Here is a 22832-nt window from a genome sequence, read left to right on the forward strand (position 1 = left end):
TTTGCTCTGAGCAGCCTCTGTCACCCATGCTGTGCCACGAGGGAGCGCTCAAGAATCCAGCAGTGTCCTTTTATGTAATATGAAACCAGTCTATAGGCATACAATCAATCTATGAAACCCTAGCCTTGGGTCTCCAATAAGGCCGTGTACTGAGGCAATATTTTCACAGTGCATGATGGAATGGATCATATCGGCTGTCAGAGGCCGTCCTCCATGATACTGACTGCTTAAGGGAAGGTGTAAAACAGCAAGCAAAAATGCATCATATTCCAAGTATTTGGAAGCTGTACAGACATCTTTATTGAGTTTGTGTATACTGCAAGATAAAACAAAAAAATCAGACTGAAGTGAGATCAGGAGCATTTGATATACTTTTTCCATAAAACTAAATTGAGTTCAACAGTGTTACATAATGCTTACATAAGGCTTAAATTGTAAGCCCACCGTTTATCATCTTTTATAATCAAAACATGGACAAAAACCCTCAGACAGAATATCATGGCTAATCAAATCGACATGTTGCACCCGGTGATCTCAAGCCATTACTTTTCAATGGGACAGTGGAGACCTTTTGTGGAAAAACAAACACAGAAAGGACCATTTGATCAAAGTGTGAATACACTTGATGACACAAGGGGAAACAGTGAAGCTGTAATGATACTATAGTGATGACTGAGTGCAGGAGCCTGTACAAACTGGCCCTGAGATAAATAAACACTGCGTGCACATCCAACATTGTGCCCACTTAAGAGTACCTTTAAGTATGTCATGTTTGTTGTGCCTTTAACTTAAGAGGCAAGAGAAACTAATTGGTTGCTAGTGAGAAAACGAGTAAAAAATAAACCAACATTCTAAAACAGGTAGGCTACTTTAATCCAGGGGTGTTCAAACTGGGGTCCATCATTTTGCATTACATTGGAACAGTTGCCTCACAGGTCTTTCTAAGTGATCAGCTGTGTCCTGTTGCATTAATTCTTCAGATATTAAAAGCACGGAATGTGTCGTATCAGTTATATCCATTACTTCTGCATTCTGAATCTTGCATTCGATGATGGCACACACAAACAGGATGAAGATGAGGGAGCTGACTTTGAGAGAAAAGCAAGCAATTTGGATGCTAAAAGAACAGAGGAAGTCAATTAGAGCTATAGCAAAAACAAAGGGCATGGAGAAATCAAGAGTTTGGAAACCACCAGCGACACCAGCAACCAACAACGACCTGATCGGCTGAGAAAACAACAGTAGTTGATGACAGACAAATCATAAAAGCTATGAAAATGAATCCTAAAAGACGTGTCTGTAAAATCACCAACAACTTCCAGAAAGCTGGAGTGATGCTCTGACAATTTACTGTCCCCAGGAGACTTGGACACAGAATTACAGATGCTACACAGCAAGATGCAAACCTCTGACCAGCACCAAAAATAGAAAGGCGAGATTCGAGTTTGGAAAAAAGCACAAAGGTGAGCCAGAAGTGTAAAAAAATCTGAACATAGTTTTGTGAGGTACAAAATATTTTGGGGGTTACAAAGTGTTCTCTTAGCTCTTTATCTTTCGATGCCATCCGACTATTCTCAGTCCTTGCATGGGCCCATGGAAAGAGTTATGAACATGAAGACAATTGTCTGTTCACAAACTTCTTCAAAGCTAATTAACAATAAAAGCTAATTATTCAATTTTAGAGGCATGTCATCTTTATAATATCACACATTTTACGTGCACAGTAAAATCGGTCTGTATACCTGAAAATATATAAATCCCTTTTAATTTTAAAAAGCGGTAATATCTTTTTGGGGGTCCATGGCATCAAAATGTTTGAAAATGTTCAAAAGCTACCAAGCTTTCTTTGAAAACAAGCTGTGAGGACAATTGCTGTCATGTGTTAATGCTGATCATCACTGTCTAATTATCCTCAATCCTCAGTAAATTATTCTACTCTTATTTCACAGCAAATTATGTAACACTAATTGCTTAAATTGAAAATCTGTAACACTTAGTTACTCTAATTTGCGTAGTTCAGTCCAAATACTAATTAGTGTTTAAGGTTAAGCAGACCAATTAGTGTATGTTTGGATAATTTACTGCTTGTAGTCATCACAGACCCAAGACTGAGGTCAGAGTTTCTATTTTTCAGTCCAAGACAGCCTTAAAATATCAGTCTGGGGGAAAAAAACACACTAACGTGATCACTCTGGGTAGTGCAATTCAATTGAAAACAGACTGGGTTTTTTGGGGGTTTTTTTCGCTGTCCCCTCATCAGTTCTTCTTAACATCTGCTGATCACTAGCACCATCACTTAAGTTGTGAGAGCCCTTTGGAGCTGGATTGTAATCACCAGCCGGTCCGGCTAATGGAAGCTCATCATATAGCCAGGAGTTTAGTCACACTGGCCATATATCTGACAGATAATGGCTACTTGCCCTTAAAAGTCTGATCTACAACATAATCTGCACTATTGCAAAGTAGACGGCGCATTATGGAGCGTGGTGCTTTCAAAACCCCATTATGCTTTAATCCTTCACGCTCCTCTAATGTATTTCCCACAATGCTCCCCTCCCAGGGCATCTTCCAAAACAAACATGGCAGAAAAGCTTTTCTTTGAGCTGTTTTTTCAAGAAACGAGCAGTTTAGCGGATCAATACAGTCTCATCTGACTCCTGGGATATGAGAGAGACGCTTTCCTTCTGAACTTTGGAACTCGATATATGTCTTTTTGATGACTTATTTAATGTTTTTAATTACACATACTTACGCAGGTATGCGTTATTCGGACTCCTATCCACAGTGAGAGAACAGGTTACATCATTTAGCAATCCAGACTGTCTCATCCAGAGAGAATAATGGCCAGCTTCCTCAAATGTCTGACTCAGACTAGGGAGGAGAAATAATGTCATCAACATGTAATAAAACACTGATCCATCTATCACATCGTTATAGTCGTGATGATGGTTATTGCATTTTTTATGTTTTGTTTAAAAAGCTTTCCTCTTTTTTAAACATTATTTACAATTTCTGTTACACATCATCACCTACATTTTCATATTTAAGAATTTGTTGTTTTCTTGTTAACCATAAATTGTTTACTAACTGATAACCTGTCATGTAACTGTTTAACTAAAGTAGTCCAAAAATCAACTTTCACCTTATATTTACAAAACCCAAATTGATTTATATAGTTCATCACCAACATTTTTGTATTTTATGATTGTATTGTATACAGAAAGTCCTCTTTGAAGCAGCATGGAGTTGAAAATAACAAAACAAAGACATTGAAAAGGCTGAAGAGGGCCATCTAGAGGGCAACAGGGAGAACTGCCACTTTTGAACCCATTTCACCTTTTTCATCCCCCAAAATGTGCACTATAAGCCTTTATTGATCGACCTGGGAATGACACAGTGCCCGGCATGTTCTTTGGGGGAGAAAGTAAACCGATAATGGCTCGGTCTGGAAAGGGACCTCAGTATCGATCTTAAAGAAGCCCAGGACTAGACCCCAGCCGTACGGTGGGAGAGATACTGTGTCTTATGAAATCAGACACTCCCGACAACCTTTTTGAAAACGGCCCAAACCTTGATGACTGTTTGAGGCCCAAGTTGTTTGTAAATATTGCTATGGTTTCCTCCTTCCAACATCCCAGCTGGGGGTTTGTGAGAGGCCCCCAAGCTTTGATTTTTTAATGGTCTTTTTCATCATTATTCCAATGTCAGCTTGTTAACCCCAAAATGCAGTGCAATCAATACATAGTGAGGTATTCTCCAAAGGGCAGCACTAAAGCCAGGTCACATTCAAACACATGGGCATAAATAGTCTCAGTGACTGCAAATGCAATTAGCTGCTATCAGGGCTATATATCTAGTCTATGTAAGGTCCTTCTGTACCTGATTTATAAACAGGGTTATTGAAAAGGCTTCATTTAAAAAGGATCATTATTTAGGATGAGGTTAGTTAATGTAGCAAGTTGAGTTGTAGTTCAAGGTGATTCTTACTTGCACAGAGTGCCGTTTCCATCCACAGGTGTGATTTTCAGAGTCAGTGTGAAATGTGTGCTCACCACCACAGAAATATTGCTCTGCCCATTCCCAACTGTGGCAAGGGGCTGATAAAGACACTGTAGAAGAGGTAGATTGCTGTCATTTAATAGTATTTATTTAATATTCATTTAACATATGCCATTTTTGACCATTCAAGCAGGCATACAGGTTTGCTACATATATTACATACATATTTTCATTTTGTATTTTTGTTTCGCTTGCTTGTTGTTAATGTATATGTTATCATTGTGTTTTTTTTTTTCTTTTTCATTTATAGTGAATTAATGTTGTATTATTGTTGGCTGTTTTTATGTTTTATGTTACCTGCCTAGGGACTGCAGATGAAAAGTAGTTATTGTTACTAATTCTGGCATATTTACATGGTGTATTTTCATACAACAATGTTCATGAATATGCATGGTCCCTATTAAATAAATTAATAAATAAAAAAATAAAATATTATTAAATATTTTTTAAATTATTATTTAATATTATTATATATTAAATAAAGGTTTATACTGCTCACACAACATTTAATGCATGAAAGTTCAACCTGTACATATATATCTCTCTCTCTCTCTCTTTAGGAAAATAAAAAGCCACTATCAAGACAAAAAAATGTTGAAATACCTTATAACAGTAATCTGAGGTGTAGTAAACACTAACGATGTACGGAAGTTCGCTGTGGAATATTAGCAATGCCTCATCCATTTTCAGCTTGGAAACTAAAAAAGGACAGAGATTTCAGTATGCTATGAATACAGTAAATATGCTTATTTATAGCTACATATAAAAAAAAAAAAAAACAACAACAACAACTTGAATATCATACCTTTATGATAATGACTTACCATTATGGCGTCTCTCACACAGCCCTGCTGAGAGAAGAGTGAAGAAAGAGAAAACTTGCATGATATTGATTGTCTTCATTGTTAATTCCAAATCTGCTGTATTTCTTTTTCTTCTTTTTGAGCAGATGAAAATAAAGAGCGCTCAAAGATCACTGTACTGTAGGCGACATGTGATTACATGTGATCTTTGAGATGTGTTGGACAATTTTATTACCAGAAGACACCAAAAGAAGATTGACCAATGAAGATAGCAAGGATAATTGACTAGGGAGTAGCACGTGCTAGGTATAAAGAAAAAAGAACACAGCTTAAAACAGCATGTAAGTATGAAGATGATACTTCATATTCATAAAAGGCACAAATCACAATTATCTGTATCCAAAACATGTTGTTTGGTGTATATATATGTAGAAAAGAGAAAAACAGAAATTATCTTGATCAAATTAATCTTATCTTATCTTAAAGCAAAGAGATAAAAGGGAAAACTAGGTGTGTGTGACCCTGGGTGAATCTTTTCATTCAGTCAGGCTTATTAACAGTAAATGGCACAAACAGACGCTATTAGAAGTTATTACTTATTTTTGTTTTTTTTATCTATTTTTGTCAGTTGACGATCTGCATGAAGTCATCTATGTCCATCTTATTCATATTCTCTCTCACTGTCTGGAATCTCAAACTCCTACGTCGTTCAGGCTTTTGGCAGGGCAGCCGCAGCAGAAAGAGGGCCCATATATTAATATTCAATAGTGCGTACTGACGTTCCCTAGTGACTTTTCAAGAGCGTCCAATCACGCAACTTAGTTAATAATCATAAGACGTCCCTTCACCTTAGTAGGATTGGTAAATTCACGCTGTGGAAACAGGTTGAAATCCAGCTGCTTGCACGAGACCATATCAGCGCTACACGCACGGCACCCACAACATGGTAAGAAAACCCCTTTAATTTGATTATTCTTTGGACTAACAATCACTTTGTGCATATCTCTCAAAGTTGCAAATAAAAGCATTAAACACAATGCTTTAAATATATTGGAAATGGCTGAGCAGGTATGGTGTTATTTTTATTTTTACATTCATTTTTCAAATCTGACGTTTTACTTGACTTTGTTTTCGATCCGTGTCTGTTCAGCATTAGTTCAGCAGATTCGACTTGCTTGGAGACCTGTTGATGTCAGCCAGCTTTATCAGTGTTGGAGCTTCATTATGACTGACGTGTTTGCACAGGCACTCTGGCGCTATATGCTGATGGTCAGGGACAATAGTGTGTGTGGATAGTACAAAAGAAAACGCTGACACAAATCAACTTAATTTTCCTTTCATTCATTTAAAAGTGCATAATTTCTAACAAAGTTTAAGTTAAAAAGTTTAGCACAAGCCTATATAGACAGTATATTTTCAGGACAGTTACCTTTTTATAAATGTATATTTTAATGTCTTCTTGTAACACATGTTTTTGAAGCCCATGTGATCTTTACTGAAAGGGCAAGAGGGAAGAGTTAAGTAGCTGAGGAATTTCATTACTCCAACCACCACAGGAATATGGTGGAAGCTCTTAAAATTGAAAACGCAAGTCATCATTGTTTCCATATGGGGTTCACAACCAATCACAGCGTTTTTTCCGAAACATCCCCGTTGTTTGCAAAACTGTTTAAATATTATGTGTTCTATTAACAATTAAGTGTTCAATATAATTATTATAATTTAAATAATTTATTCATGCACACTATTTATTAAAGTGAAATTATTAATTTTATTCTAAGTTATTTTAAGTAACATTAAATAATATAACTGAAAACACAACTTTTCACATTATTTTTTTTACTGTATATACACACACATACTACATTTTACTCACAGAGATGGCATGATTTGTTAATTTTTTTACAAAGCACACCAACCCCACATACATGGAATTAAAGGATATTTTCTAACGAGAACTGTTTTAAACACTCAGGCTAGGAAGATCCAGACTCTTACTATGGAGGAGAGGGAGCACCTCCTGCCCATGATGAGAAACGCTCAGTGGGTGGAGGTGGTGGGGAGAGATGCCATTTACAAAGAGTACATCTTCAAAGACTTCAATCAGGTAATAACCTCTTCCAAGTTATCTGCTTCATCTAGTTATATACTTCACATTTCATATATATGCCGTTTGCATCATACTTTTATGTACTGTATGCACATTGCTAGGTCATGCTCTTTCCCCTTTAGGCTTTTGGGTTCATGTCCAGAGTAGCACTACAGGCTGAGAAAATGGATCATCACCCTGAATGGTTTAATGTGTATAATAAGGTAAATGCATAATACCACTCATCAGTGTACCATTTTTTAATACATTGAGGGTCATGGCTGTGATTGCAGTAGTGTTTATTTTTAAAATATAATGTTAATTATAAATGATTAATATTTAGTATTCTTGTAAAAATATAATTCAGAAAATAATTTCATATTAAATAACACAGTACATTGTATTGTTTTTTTTTTTTTTTTTTAGAAATACCTGTCAAGAGACAAAGTTTCAGAGGAGAAACAAATGACATTTTGATTTTTCTTTTTTAGTTGGAGAAAACCCAACACTGGTTAATTGTCAGTAAGACTAGGAATGTGTATTAATTTAATTCTATTGACTGTCTGCTTGTTTTCTCTCTGGTAGGTTCAGATCACTCTCAGTACTCATGAATGTGGAGGACTCTCACAGCGTGACATCACACTTGCAACCTTTATAGATCAGGCCTCTGTCCTTTGAGTGGACCCTGTCACTTGACCGCATGTCAGGACCAAAAATATTGTGAAACTTCATTTAGTTATCATCCTATCAGTTTTGACTGTGTGTAGTCAGCCTGTTATGTCTAATCATTTCCCAATAAGTATTTATGGAACAGTCAGGATCATTATATCATTTTACATTCACACAATACATAAATGTACTACAGATCAGAGATGAGAATTACTAGCACACTAAGAGACCGGTCAAGCACTATTACCTTACTGTGTTCTATGGCTTAAAATCTTTTTTTTAAAGTAAATATATGGTGCCTTTATTTCCATTTGATGTGATCCAGCGATAACATGGTTAGTGCCTCAGTGAATTGTATTAAACTGAATATTGGCTAACTTTGGCACTGTGAAATCAATGTATCATCAGCGGCCTGTTTCATAAAACAAGTTTACCAAATAAGCCAGGCTTATTTTATTTAGTCTGATTTATTTTGAACCAAATCAACTGACAATAAGTCAGACTAACTGAAATAAGCCTGGCTTTTTTGGTAAACTTGTTTTATGAAACAGCCCCCAGCTCTGAAAAAAAAGCAAAAATAACACAGGGCCTCAAAACATGTTGAACTTATGTAAACATAAGGGCTGGTTTACATGGAACTTGTTTTTGTAAATGAGCTTGAGAGTGACCGTTGCATCTAATTTCATGCAGCGTTCAAGTTTTAAAAACTCTCAAGGTCTCAAGGCATTGCATTCTTTTCCATTTTGTAGTACTGTTTTGTGTGAACGACAGTCGTGTTTTTGCGTTTAAAAACATGAGACGCAAAGGAATAAAAATATACACTTTTTTTATATTATTTTTTGCCATTTTATCTTAGGACAGTGTAATAACAGGAAGTGAAGTGGGAGCAGGAAAGGTCCACGACATGGGATTTGAACTCGGGCTGCCCGTAGTGCAACGGCACTGTTTGTCAGCACGCTGCCCTCAAGGCTATTGGTGCCAACAAATACACAAATATCACATTTTTTGGAACACCGTGTTTGTAGAAGTGAGCTGCAGGGCAGTGGAATGATTTTTTTCTTAAAAAAAAAGAAAAGCTTTTTAAAAGTAGAACTGTTAAATTGAGCGCCATGTTTTTAGAATGCTGCAAAAGACACAAGTTCAACATGTCTGTCAAGCACATTTACATAGAAAAATAATGGAATGTAGTGCAATGAATGCAAAAAATGCAATGAATGCAAAAAAAGCGAACTGTGTTCTGAGTGAACAGCCCCTTATTCAGTGAAAAGAAAATCTATTGCTGACCAGCATATTTATTTCAAGACCAAGTTTATTGATTTATATAGGAACAACAAAAACACAGGACAAAACTGAAATGGATTGCATGATGTGGTAAAGGCGTAGTCCCTGAGGCCGATGTAGCTTCTGTTAACCTAATAGCACACACCCTGACGTCAGTGGAAGGCATTTAGGTGAATGCTGTTAGTTTTGTGCTTCTATACAACCATAACCATTGAGGTCATGTAATGCTTCAAAAATTCCGATCAAGGTGCCTCAGTTTCAGTAGTTACATTAATTACAGATTATTGCATAAAGACATTGAAATGCTTCATTTAGGCAAGAAGAGTAACTATTTTTAGACAAATATCCACATCTATGTCCTAGCCTAAGGCATGTTACAGTTCTTGAGACTACACTGTACTACAGTGTTATCATACAGAAGAAAACTGTCCTACCTCCTACTTGAAGCACCCCAAAAAGAGGTTAAAAAAGGACATGGAAATTACTGAATTAAAAAAAACACATTGAAATATGAGACAGTATATTAGTGATTTAAAATATAAAAACACACACAGTGGTCACAAATATTATGAGTGCTTAAGGGATTACACTGCTGACAAGATCTGGTGTGATGTTTCCATGGTACCATGTCATCACTTCCTCATGTCAGAGACTACATGCACAAAATTAATTTCCCTTCTTGCCGTTCCAGGCCTTAGCTATCATTCAGTTGAGTTCAGCTGGAATAAAGATCCCAAACAAATACAACACACAAAAGAAAGTCTTATGAATCGAGGGGGTCGTTGACTCTCTGAAAACCGTTGTCAGAGAGTACCATAACCTGAAGCATGACATTGACTGATGATTAAAATGCCCACTTATGTGACATTTTTCAGGATTTGGACTTAAGGGAAACAATTAATGATTACATGTACAATTATTTTAGATCTGAGGTAGATGGGGTGAAATGTGATCCTTGAAAACCCAAATGGATGAGTATTTGAACCTGGAAATATGGTTGAGCAACAACCTGGTGGGTGGATTTGTTAAGTTTTGCCCTGATATTTTCCATAGGTAACTTAAAATCAGAGATATTTTCTCTTAAATAAGATGAGTGTTTTGAGACTGGAAATCTATCCTAGTTTGGGGGAATTTAAAATAAATAAATACGATTAAACATTTGCTATACAGGTTCGCCTGAGCAGTACCACCATCCTAAAATGATCTGTAATGTTTTCAAGTTTCTATTGTGAAGGAGATATTGGGAATATTTAAAATACTAACACCCATGTCGGTAGTATTATGGATCTATTATGGATGGTAGTATTTGGTCTAATCTGCACTATTTAATTCCTGGAAACAGCTTTTTCAATAACATGTAAAATCAATGTGATGTGGAATCCTGAGGTTTAAGTGGCAGAAAACACTTCTAACAGTGGAAATGCAGTCAAAAACATATGGTGTGCACTGGTCATAAAAATAAGAAGTTTAAGAAATGAAACAAGTAAAACTGCACTCACTGGTCACCAAAAGTAAATGAATAAGTCCTAGACCCTTCACAGACTCCTAGATATTTGTGCAGCTGTCTCTATAGCCTTACAGACTGTCGCTCCTTAGTCACAAATCCCAAAATGTCAGGTGACTATGGCTTATACATAAAATAGTTAGTCGTAAATAGATGACATAATGAAGTAAATGAATGATTAGATGATTGTGGTGAACATCCCTTCAGCCAGCTAAGGGTGGAGACCCCGACAGTCAATCTCAGTGCGCTTTGGAGTTGCCATTCAAGTGGTTGTTATGGTTTTTGTGGTGCTTGGCCTGTATCTTGGGCACCTCAGTGCTATAGAGGCAGTCCAAAAAGCCCTGTGAGACCTCAGTCACCATCGATCGGTCAGGAATGGACTGGGCCATGCCATAGATGGCTCCCTAGAAACCATAAAGGGGAAAGTTAATTCAGGGGTATTTCATTATGCTTTATCAGATGGGATAATACATGTACAAACAGACTGAAGTGGACTGGAGTGCCAAGTGAAGATTTCACTCATCTGTGTTCTTATATAATTGCCGGAAAAAATGGCTATATATATACACTTGAAATGTGAAGTTCAACAGAGACGTACCAAAGCAGTCATAACTTTTTTAATGACTAGACAGAATTTGATTGGATAAAAATCTGTTTAAATTTGTACTGTTAGAAGTGAATTTTGTCAATGTGTAGGAACACAGTATGGGGCGAGTAATATTTTTATGAAATTAATATTTCTATTCAAGCAAGTATGCATTAAACTGATCAAAGGTGAAAGTAAGTCCTTTACATCTTAACTTTTTATTCATTAAAGAATCCTAAAACAATTAAATTTCCACCAAAATATTAAACCACATTTTCTATATTAATAATAACAAGAAATGTTAGCATGTTAGAAGTTTGACCCCAAACTTATAAACAGTATTGTAATCTCTTATTGTAAGCCAAACTTAAAATATTAAGTGAATGGTATGTCTAATGAAAAAGAAACTTACCATTCCTGTGGTTTTCTCTTTAGGATTCTTCATGATGATGGCTGCTTCTCTCTTCACATCACTAATGAACTGCTCAGCTACACCAGGCTGTGTGTGTAGCATTGTGACACAAATATGGATGCTGAAAGACAACAACAAAAGAGCCACAAACCATGATCTAAGGATCAACTTTTCTGGCCAGTGCCTAAAATTGATGCACGGATGCCTTCACATTAGTTTGCATAACCTGCACACTTCACATTGTACAGATTTTGTGTAGTTTTTTTGACCATACCTAGATGGGAACTGCAAAGTGTTGAGATTCCAGCCCTTTGAAGTCAGTGCATTGGATAAGCGAAAGATATCAAAAACATCGGAGCCCAGTGCCACCACAGACACTTCTGGGTCCCCAAATACAAACACCCCATCTATTTGACGGATTCTGTGGGAAGAGAGTGTTTTTTTTTAACATGTTGTTTCTGTGTACACTGCCTTTCTTGGCAAGTAAATGTTACCTTGCCATGCAAATGTACATTTACCACAGTTTATATACATTCAAAGCAACACCTTGCCCATGTCTTTCACGTGTTATATAATTATATTATTATATTAATACTGACCCTGCTTTGATTTTGCGGGCTGTCTCAATAACTTTCTTGGTGGCCTCAACGTATCCCTTCTCACCCATATACATCATAGTAGCCCAACAGGCAGCAATTATACCTCCAGGCCGAGAGCCAGCAATGGACGGAGATGCATAAATTCCTCCCTGCCAATCAGGTGCTACGAAATACTGGTAGTGGCGAAATTTCTTGTCACTGTAGAGCACCACTGAGGAACCTTTGGGAGCATAACCATACTGCGGGGACAACGATTTTGCATTTAACTTCATGATGACATCTGAGCAGATAATAAAATATTAGTAGATTTCATCAAAAATACAGTAAAATGGGTATCCAAAATGGGCAGCCATTACTCCAGTCTTCAGTGTCACATGACCCTTCAGAAATCATTCTAATATGCTGTCATTTGCAGCTGAGAACTGTTGAGTTGTATTAAACATTTATAAAAAACAAACAAAAAAAAAAAAAAAACTTACTGACCCCAAACGTTTTAGTAGTAGTCTTATTTATTTTTAATACATAATTTTTTTTTCAAACTATCAGGTTCTCACCTTATGTGTATCAGCTGAGATACTGGTCACACCTTTGACCCGGAAATCAAAGGGATCAAGTTTGAAACCCGCCTTTTCCATAAAAACTATTAGGAACCCACCCAAGCAAGCATCCACATGGAATGGGATGTTGTATTTTACTGCAAGCTAAAAGAATAAAGGATATTTAATTATATTTAAATACAGAATACACTGCAGATTAATTTATACCACAATACAAAAGTGTTGGATTACATGCTCATCTGAATAAGCAAATATTACCTTCGCCACTTCTACTACAGGGTCCATAATTCCATGGGGGAAATGAGGAGCCGAACACACCAGCATTGCTGTGTTTCCAGAGATGGCCCTCTTCATTGCCTAGGACCAAAAAAATAAATAGGTAGATATCAAGCTGATCAAGATTCACAAAAATGTGCCGGTTTGTTTTTTAACAATCCAGACAGAAGTACCTTCACGTCGACTTTCATGGTCTTCTTGTCCAGGGGTATGTGAATGAGCTTCATCCCAAAATAATGTGCTGCTTTGTCAAATGCTGCATGGACACTCACTGGTGCAATACTAGTGCATAGACAAAATAAAATGACGAAAAATAAATTACACAATGGGATTGAATAAAACAACTGCCTTTAAGGTGCACTAATGAGCACCAATTCTATCAAGTAAAATAAAACTGTAAATACAGTAAAAACTGAGCGCATTTTTAAATGTTTATACATTCTATGTAAATAAGTAGCCATCCATAGCAAACCACTTATATGTTTATATTGTTTACAATGTGGGTTGACCACTACTGTAAATTGACCTAAACAGAGTATTATGACTGCAGAGGCTGAATGTTTGGACTAGATTGAGATAGTACGTACATTTCTGGGTGTTTAATGCCACGTTCATGAGCCATGTCTCTGTATGCCTTGCATGCCATCAGGATGCTTTCAGTTCCACCTGAAGTAACCTTTTCATTAAAGGAACACACAAAACAAATGGCTCTTTTTGAGTGAACAGAAGAAACTTGATGTTATACAATACAATCTTCAGATTTTTAACAATGGACTGATAAATGAGCAAATGGAGATTTGTTTGGTATTGATTGGAGCAACTCTCCAATTGTCCCAAACATACTGATCAACAGCTTACAGGAGTGTATCAAAAACTGTCTAGATGAATGAAATACTGAAGTCGAGCCGCTCTTCTATTGTCACAGTAGACGTAAAAACACTAGACACACAACTTCATTCTGCTGCTGTGTGAATATTGCCAATGTACGCGACTCTCATAGCGTTCCTCAGATTCTGTTAAGGAGATATTTTTCAACATTCAGCTATCAAATCAAGTACAAACAGTTATTAATAATATGCAACAAACCCTTTTTTTCAAATTAGTTAAGTGAGTGGGAAACCATGAGTATTTTACATCATTTTTGTTTCCTAATATGACTTTTGATACATTATTGGAACTTCACACATCAACATTGTTCCTTCGGGGAAGACAATGAGGAGGACTGACTGTGCCACAGGAGTCTGGGCCTCCATTAAAGAGGGCACACGTCATCCGCACCACTTCTGCTTCCATCTTCCTAACCCCAGGGAACAGGTCTGGGTGGAGGGGGTTGGACCAGGCAAACTCCCCATATACCTGCAAATCAGAGGAACACAAAACAGGAAGCAAAAATTCAGGAATTGTTTCTTGTATTATGAAGTCTCTGCTTGATTCAAAGGTAAAGTGAAAATCAAAGCAAGTGTTTCACAACCTTGTTTGTCATATGCATCAACCCACAACCCCAATCAATAGCACTTCATCAACAGTAAATATTTTTTGAAAAATACTTTTATTCAGCAAGGATGCCTTCACTTAATCAAAAGTGACAGCAAATACATTTATAATGTTGCAAAAGATTTATATTTCAAATAAATGCTGTTTTGATCTTTCTATTAAATAAAAGAATACTAAAAAATGTAGAAAACATTTATTGTGCTGTAATAATTTTATTTCACTTTTTTCATCAAACCAACCAAATGCAGAATTAGTGAACATAAGATACTTCTTTTAAAATAAAACAAAACCTTACCGACCCCAACCTTTTGAACAGTATTTTATATTAAATTAAATTAGATGTTATTCTGGATATAATTTATCTAACTTAATTACCAGCATAATTTTTGATTATTAATATCATAATTATTATTTTATTATTAAAGTCACTTTTTTTTAAGAAAATCAACACTGTGGGTGAATCAAAGACACACCAGATAGCACAAATATTATGCGTTTGATCAAAAAAAAGTTACTGCTTGTACTGAATTATGAGATTAACCTTGATTATTTTATTTTAAATTGTTTTGTCCAGTTTTATAGATTAATGCAAAATCTAAAGTACCCCATGGAACACACAGTCCTTGTTGGGAATTACTGATATAAATCATTTACAAGGCCATTATACCTTCACCATGAGATCTGTGAGCTTCTCATCCCCCCAGTAGACTGCACCTGATACTTTGCCTTTCGCCCAGTCTACCTCACCTGAAATCATAAGTATGAAAAAATATTGAGGACAGAACAACTAACAGACAGACTTCTAATACCATATAAACCAGTGGCATTATACCCTAGTAAACAAGCTTCGAAGCTTGCGAAGAAACTGCACCCACACTGTAGGGCAAATTCAGTCTGAGAACATCTGGCTGAAACTTTAAGAGATCTGACTTATCCTCAAAGCCTTTGAGCTTTCCCTCATTATAACAGATGGGAGTTAGGACAGGCTGCAGGTGACTCACTCAGTGTCTCATACTCTCTGATCTTGTCAAGGAGCTCTTTGTGGGAGAGGCCCTGTGCAGGCAGGAGTTTGGTGTAGCTCATGCCTTCCTTCAGCGTGCATAGACTCACGGACATGTCATCCAATGCCTTGTTGAGCTGATTCTGAATCTGACGAGGGAAAGATTGAAACGAAAACAAAAAATGTCAAAAACCTCTGAATATTTAATTAATACAAAAGATATAGGGAATAGAGGGGAAAATAAAAAACTATTAATTACTGCATTGTTGATGTAGTATAACTTCTTTAGCCATTTGTATGTTCAAAAGGAGATCTTTTAATGACTACCAATGCTCTAAGGCAGTAATTCTCAATCATTGGTTCGGGGCCCACTAGAGGGCCTCAGCAAACTTCTAAGGGAGCTGCAGGATGACTTAATTTAAATTATTTTAAAATAACCAAACTTGATTAAAATGCTAAAAACACATGGCGTAAAATGAGTATTTTCTTTTCTTAATTTTTAAAGATTTAAAACTACTTTATTGCAAAAAAGTTTGAAAACAAGCAGCTTTAGCACAACTACAGAACAACATACCAGAGGAAATATTACAGCTTATATGAGCAACCTTTGAATATTGTGTTGGACAATGGAGGCCTGGAAGTTAAAAAGATCCCCTGTTCTAATGGGTGTTTAGGTTGTAATTTGTAACGTTAAGACGGTTAGCTGCATTCTAATAAAAATTGTAAAAGACAAAGGAGATTAAAATCACCCTCCAGTTGGTTCTGACTTGAACCAGACATGTTGCGCTTTGTTCAGGTTAATGACACAAGATAAACCCTGGAATAATCACAAGGCCATAATATGAAAGTGTGTTATAGGCTTAATTTCCCCTTCAGCATGAGACTTAATCATCGATCAATGAGTCAGAAAGAGAAGTCTGAAGGAAGAAAGGGAACTAGAAAACCACTAGATGCTTACTGTTGCTCCGATAAATGGGATTTTTCTGATGATTTTAAAGAACTGCTTCTTTACCCTTGACGTCAGACCTAGAAAACATAACAATGAGCAAATTGTGGTGAAGACATGACATTAAATGTCTCCATGGCAATACATTTTTCCAAATTTGATTTGCTGTGAAAAACATTCATGCCCTGCATGTGACTGCCTGAGACTTCCAAACAATCTTTTATTTTTCAACAGAGAAATGTACAAAATTTAAAGTTTGCCATGTAAAATTAAACAACAGAGTCCTCGGTGTAAATGTTTGGGTTTTCCTCCCTCAGCTCATGATGACTCAACCATGACATGCAACGATACATTGGTCATTAACTAGCACAACTATTCTTAAAAGTATCTTTATTTAAGAAAGCCTTAAAAACTTTTGATAATATTGTCATATCTCAGAGAGACATACATTTTTAAGTTTTGACAATTTCAAACATCTCAAGTATGCTTGTTTGGTATATAAAGTGTTGCATAATCTTGCTCCTCCTCCGCTGCATGGCTTTTTCCAAAGACTTGAAAGCGGAGGTAGTACACAGGCCTCTGTAAATGGGGACTGTGTGATACCATTTAGACGTACCACCTTTGGACAAAACGTACTGTCGATAATAGGTGGTAAACTCTGGAATAGTTTGCCCCTCCCAATAAGAGAGTGTCCTACTTTCAACACTTTTAAAATTCACTTAAAACAGTGGCTTCTAGAAAATCAGAGATGTACTCATTTTTAACTCTCACATATTTATATACACTTTCATTGTTAAATTGAATGCAGTATAGAGGTGGATGAACAATGTCTTTTTCATTTTGTATTTTTGTTTTGCTTGCTTGTTGTTAATGTATATGTTATCATTGTGTATTTTTTTTTTTTTTTTTTTTAAGTGAATTAATGTTGTATTATTGTTGGCTGTTTTTATGTTTTATGTTACCTGCCTAGGGACTGCAGATGAAAAGTAGTTATTGTTACTAATTCTGGCATATTTACATGGTGTATTTTCATACAACAATGTTCATGAATATGCATGGTCCCTATTAAATAAATTAATAAAATAAAATAAAAATAAATAAATAAATAAAAAAACAAAAAACAAAGCAAAAACGGTGTCTAGGTCACCGGTAGCATATGAAACTTACATGTGCCAAAAACTTTGTTATTGTTCAAGAGGCCTTGACATTTTGCAACTTTGTTTTAAGACTTCCTGACTGATGATTAGCAAAAAAGGACAACATCACTATTTACTTACAATTAATTTGCAACATAATGCTGGGTTTCATATTGTTTCACAGTAGCAAAGAAAAGTAGCTTATGACTGTGAAAAGTAGATAACCCATACTTTTTCAACAATTACATACTTTTTTTTTCTTTCTTGATACCTTCGAGATTGTTCACTACCATTTAAAAAAAAAAATAATCAAGAAATTATTGCTTTTATTCAGCAGGGATGCATTTAACTGATCAAAAGTGACAGTAAAGACTTGTATATTGTAACAAAAGATTTCCATTTCAAATAAATGCTTTTCTTTTGAACTTTCTACCTATCAAAGTATCCTGAAAGAAAATGCATCACGGTTTCCACAAAAATATTAACTGTTTCAACATTGATAAGTTCTTAAGCAACAAATCAGTATATTAGAATGATTTCTGAAGTTATATTTATGGCCTTTTTAATGCCTTTAATGTGATAGGACAGTAAAGAGGTGACAGGAAAGCATTGGGCAGAGAGAGGGGAACGGGATCGGCAAAGGACCACGACATGGGAATTGAACTCGGGTTGCCACAAGCCAAACGCAGTTGCGGAAATATTTATAAAAAAAAATAGTTATATTAAATAGTATTGATTTTTCACAATATTACTGTTTTATTTTTATCAAATAAAAAAAGCCTTGATGAGCCTAAAAGAGACTTCTTTCAAAAGCTTTTTCAAAATTCTACTGACCTCAAATTAATCAACATATTTAAACATATCAAGATATTAAAAAACAAAACAAAAAAAACGCGAGTTATCAATAGCACTTACTCTCTTGTTGGAAAAGGAGGCCCTTTAGCCACACTGCACCAAGTGTGGACAGCAAAGTGGTCGCAATGATCTGCCATGGCTCCAGACCAGCACACTGAGAATTCACAAAGCGCCGAGACTCCTCTATGTACAGCAGCACCATCTCCTTATACACCTCCAAGGCACTCTGCATGAGGAAAGGAGAAATGTTACAGAAATAACCCCAACCTTAATTTCTCATTTCAGTTAACAGCTAGAAAACAACATGCAGAAAGCAAGAACTGGCTGCTTACCTGTAATTACAAGTAATAGCCACATAAATCGATCAACAAACACTGATAGAAGATTCAACAAACACCCTACTACTTCAATTCTTCAGGGTTATAGGCACTATTTGAAAAATAAGCACAAAAACGTTGGCTATCTATGCCCAGATTAGCACAATGACAGCTAGTAGCAAAAAAACATTCAAAATCACAATTAAATACTTACTATAGCAGACTGCGTCATACTTAATTGTCTCAGGAGCTTGGATTCACTAATGACTTCAGCCACAAGAAACAAGGAGAGCTTAGTAGATAACTTTCACTCAATGAGATATTGTTCCTACTGGCCACACCTTATTCATTATGAGAAAAAAACTGGCCATACAAAACTCAGCACAGAAGTCCATATTTATAAATGGTTAGTTTGTGCCATTTAAAAGGGCAGTAAAAAGCATATCTGGTAGATGCTTTTCACAATCGCTATTTTTTTACAGCACAATGTGTTTTTTCTTGATAGCGCAGATCGTGTCCCAATAGTATCCCCATAACAGCACACAGGAAATCTGGAGGTCAGCTGAACAAAGTCTTAGCTAACCATATTCGTGAGCATGTCAACTGCTCGTAATCTACAATGAATGAGCTAAGTTCGTCTTCAAAAGCCTGACTAAAAGCTATAATTTGGGTTTTGTTTATGTCAAAAGTACTAGATGTACCAAGAACCATATTTTACCTTGAATGTAGCACAATAAATGAGGTGTAAACTTAAAAGGTATTCATTTTCAATCATTTTGTCAAGGAGATAATGAATGAATCAGGCAGGTGCTAAACAACACCACCTAAATGGAGTTCTAAGTCCATGACAAGCTCTCCTACAGGTTTAGCAGGGTTTGCCAAATACAGAAAATTCAGAGGAGCAGGTAAACAGGTCATGTGAGCGAGCAAGTGAAACTTTGACCAGGACTGAGGTGCATCCCACGTTCAGGATCCAAATAGAACAACAGTGTGAAATGTGGAACTGGACTGTGCTGAAGCGAGATCTTTAAAGGCAGCATCCCTATCAGTCTTATGTAACAAGACCTACAAACTACTTCTCAGTGCATAACGTGCCATAAAATGCTGAGATTGTTATCTTGTAAAAGGGGCAAAAGGCAAGAGCAGAGACACATTGCAAAAGAGATGAACAGATGTACACGTCTGCAATGTTGTAAAACACATCTTCTGAACCTGACAGATAACATGACTGTGGTAAAAGTTTCTAGAAAATAGAATGCCACTTCAAAGAGCTTCATTTTAGCTCCTACTGGAGACAATCACGTCCTCTCTAACGGAGCTTTGAGTATTTCTTCATTGTTGAGTCAAAGAGCTCATATTTCCAGCTGAAATGTTTAAAGCAGGATCAGACTGAAAGTGCTATAGCAGCCCAAAAGTCCATCTTTTCAAACACTCAAGATCTTCCGTAATGTACCCTGTAACATATGACTATGATAAAGGTTTTAGTAAATAAACGTTTGGCCCACATGACTAAAAATTGTTGGTTTGATTTTAATCCAAACAGCTAAAAATATATACAACTTCTTTTATCAGTGTATTCGTCCACTACAACCCAAATGTTTTGGGTCATTTTTAAAAGAAATTAATACATTTATTCAGCAAAATATGCTTTAAACTGATCAGTTTATAAATTAATATTTTAAAAAACGTTTTAAATAAATGCTGTTCTTTTTAATTTTCTATTCATCTAATAATTCTGAAAGAAAAACTAACAAAATATAATCACAGTTTGTACAAAAATATTAAAGCAGCACAAATGTTTTTTTTTAATCAATGATGATAATAATAAATGTTTCCTGAAAAGCACCAAATCAGCATATTAGGATCGCGTGGCTCTGAAGACTGGAGTAATGGTGGTGATGGCGCAGTGGATAAGACACATGCCTTTGGGGTGAGAGACCCAGGTTCGAATCCACTGTGAGACACCAATGTGTCCCTGAGCAAGACACTTAACCCCTAGTTGCTCCAGAGGTGTGCGACCTCTGACATATATAGCAATTGTAAGTCGCTTTGGATAAAAGCGTCAGCTAAATGAATAAATGTAAATGTAATGGCTGCTGAAAATTCTGATTTCCCATCACAGGAATAAATTACATTTGAAAATATAGTAAAATAGAAAACAGTCATTTTAAATTGTAATAATATTTCATAATTTTTACTGTATTTTTGATCAAATACATGCATTCTGAGACTTGCATGCATAAGACACTTAAAAAAAAAGAAAAAAGAAGTGTATAGTAGTGTAATAAATGTATATTACAGAAATATGTTGTACCGGATATAATTAAAAAGTCATCCAAGTCACAGCGAAAGTGAATGGTGACTGAGGCTTTCATTCCTTCTAATATATCCTTTGAGTTCCACAGAAGAAATGAAGTCCTGCAGGTTGGGAATGACATAATATGATGACTTTTTATTTTAATTTTTGGATGAACTATCCCTTTAATAGTTCATTCGCACACATTAAATCTCTCAGCACATCACATGAGCAACAGACTAGCCACAATACAGCATCAACAGATGCTGCTGGACAGCAGTCAAAACAGATCTGGCCCCATTGTACACCCCCTTGTTAAGAATAGCACTTCCTCTGTGTTTGAGCCCGTCACAGGAAGTCTTCTGATGAACACATATACAATAAAACTCTCAAAATTTCCCTCTATGCACCTGGTTGTTGCTCACAGTTGAACGATTATTAGAGAATTACATGAAGGAAAAACAGTTGTATAATAGCTCTCACCTACATCACTTTGTGAAGTGACATACTGCCATTGGCAATTTAACACATTTAAAGCCTCTTTAAACGATAAAATCAATAGAATCCCCAGCACTTCACGGGAAACGTTATATCAGACCAAAGTGTCACTTCTAGGTCTGATGCTCTGAAACATTGTTGCAGCTCTAGTGTAAATGAAATATGTTGAGTAACAAAATACAAGATGCTTTCTTTGTACAGTCGAAGCTTTCATTGTGACATAGCCTAATTACATCATGTTTGGAAAACTGGAACATACTATATTTAAAGCATAGCTTATTTCTAATTGACATTATGCCCACTCACCCTGTAGTCCATTTTGTTTACCAAGGTTACACCCTGTCTGGAAAAAGTCGCTTCTTCAACAGCTCTGGGAGAAACAGGGAAGACAGCCAGAGAGATCTTTGTTCGGCTTGTTGTGAGAGCGAATGCTCCGTTGCATGACACAATCAGAGGAGCAAGTTTATATCAGGAAGTGCCGCGTGAGTAAAAGGGGACGTGATTTGCGTTCAGGCGTGTCGCCGCGTTCGCTGATCTTCAAACACTGCACGCCTCCTTCATCACAGCGATTAGTCCAGCACACATGCTGTTCGTGGATGTGAACCTCACTACGTCCTGACGATTCGCAGATTCGCCACAGTTATATGATGTTTTTCAGGGAGGTCAGTGTAGAGTTTCTTTTTTGATAAATCTTTTAGTGACTTTGCGATAGTTCTAAGTTTATTGTATTATTATTATTATTTTTACGGATTATTATTTTTTATATATCATTACTGTTGTTGTTGTTGTTGTTGATGATGCATTGCCTATTGAATTATTTATGTAACCTATATTTTCATTTTATAATAATTACAAGTTTATTTATCAGATAGCACCACAATTAAGTTTTTTTTAACTAGTAAAGAAGGGGCAACATAGGAAATTTGATTCATATTCAGTGCATTCAAAACATTTCATCATAGGCTATTTACAGTAAATGATTTACTGAGTTGGGCTGCTTTGGTTTTTTCTTTTTGTGTTGGTTTTAAACTTCATATAGGGTCGTTGAACAGGCAATGCTTTTCACGGTCACTTGATGGCGCTATTAGTTTTTGAAGGACAGGCGTATTTTGGTAAAATGTTCATATTCTTGTATTGTTTCAACTGCTTTTATAGTATGTTCTCTTATGTAGAATAAACATTTACATTCATGTTCGTGAGTAGGCCTACACGAACAGTAACATTAGGTTTAATTGTTTTAAAAAACTTTTATAACTAAAATATGTAATGTTGTGTTAAATGTTTACTTGTGTGTGATTGTACAAAATAACCAAATAAATAATCTCTTTTCTTTTCTTTTCTTTTCTTTTCTTTTCTTTTCTTTTCTTCTTCAAAATAATAATTTGGGCTAATTTAAAACTACTTTGTTAAATATTGGTGTTTATTCTGTGGGCAGAAAATGAACTCGCTTAAAAA

At 35.9% G+C, this 22832-nt stretch overlaps 3 protein-coding genes across 5 annotated transcripts in view; 1 reads left to right on the top strand and 2 right to left on the bottom strand.

Moving 5' to 3' along the window:
• Positions 1 to 4886, bottom strand: part of LOC306882182 (heparan-alpha-glucosaminide N-acetyltransferase) — a gene marked incomplete at both ends in the record, with an annotated part of 31681 nt that extends 26795 nt beyond the window's left edge. The window contains 4 exons of the mRNA XM_079436655.1: positions 2753 to 2871; positions 3988 to 4109; positions 4663 to 4757; positions 4865 to 4886. Of these exons, the coding sequence (XP_079292781.1) occupies positions 2753 to 2871; positions 3988 to 4109; positions 4663 to 4757; positions 4865 to 4886 (358 nt within the window). The remainder of the gene's footprint in view (positions 1 to 2752; positions 2872 to 3987; positions 4110 to 4662; positions 4758 to 4864) is intronic.
• A 677-nt stretch (positions 4887 to 5563) lies between these two features.
• Positions 5564 to 12449, top strand: LOC306882250 (pterin-4-alpha-carbinolamine dehydratase-like). 3 transcript variants are annotated; one of them, XM_079436762.1, is made up of 5 exons: positions 5714 to 5808; positions 6838 to 6969; positions 7095 to 7175; positions 7537 to 7671; positions 11427 to 12449. In XM_079436762.1, exons 1-4 carry the CDS (start codon positions 5806 to 5808, stop codon positions 7627 to 7629), a joined length of 309 nt encoding a protein of 102 aa, XP_079292888.1. In that variant the 5' UTR covers positions 5714 to 5805; the 3' UTR covers positions 7630 to 7671; positions 11427 to 12449. The 3 variants fall into 3 exon arrangements, with proteins under 3 accessions (XP_079292887.1, XP_079292888.1, XP_079292889.1); XM_079436763.1 differs by having other exon boundaries at positions 5717 to 5808; positions 7537 to 7653; XM_079436761.1 differs by lacking the exon at positions 11427 to 12449 and having other exon boundaries at positions 5564 to 5808; positions 7537 to 8454.
• On the bottom strand, positions 8915 to 21994 carry LOC306882235 (sphingosine-1-phosphate lyase 1-like). The gene is made up of 14 exons (XM_079436736.1): positions 21684 to 21994; positions 18327 to 18492; positions 16288 to 16355; positions 15331 to 15478; positions 14997 to 15076; positions 14063 to 14191; positions 13423 to 13511; positions 13009 to 13117; positions 12818 to 12916; positions 12557 to 12703; positions 12003 to 12241; positions 11678 to 11824; positions 11404 to 11524; positions 8915 to 10809 (listed from the first exon to the last, which is right to left on the bottom strand). Exons 1-14 carry the CDS (start codon positions 21693 to 21695, stop codon positions 10645 to 10647), a joined length of 1719 nt encoding a protein of 572 aa, XP_079292862.1. The 5' UTR covers positions 21696 to 21994; the 3' UTR covers positions 8915 to 10644.
• Positions 21995 to 22832: the final 838 nt, after the last annotated feature.

The sequence above is a fragment of the Barbus barbus genome (assembly GCF_936440315.1).
Source record: "Barbus barbus genome assembly, chromosome: 16".
Lineage (NCBI taxonomy): Eukaryota > Metazoa > Chordata > Actinopteri > Cypriniformes > Cyprinidae > Barbus > Barbus barbus.

Excerpts from the sequence above, each read along its gene's own strand:
- LOC306882250 (XM_079436761.1), top strand. Across the intron at positions 6,970-7,094 it reads TCTTCAAAGACTTCAATCAG|GCTTTTGGGTTCATGTCCAG; the intron begins GTAATAACCTCT and ends TTTCCCCTTTAG. Across the intron at positions 7,176-7,536 it reads GGTTTAATGTGTATAATAAG|GTTCAGATCACTCTCAGTAC; the intron begins GTAAATGCATAA and ends TCTCTCTGGTAG.
- LOC306882235 (XM_079436736.1), bottom strand. Across the intron at positions 12,242-12,556 it reads TCTCAGCTGATACACATAAG|TATGGTTATGCTCCCAAAGG; the intron begins GTGAGAACCTGA and ends TTGTCCCCGCAG. Across the intron at positions 11,525-11,677 it reads ACTTTGCAGTTCCCATCTAG|CATCCATATTTGTGTCACAA; the intron begins GTATGGTCAAAA and ends GTTGTCTTTCAG.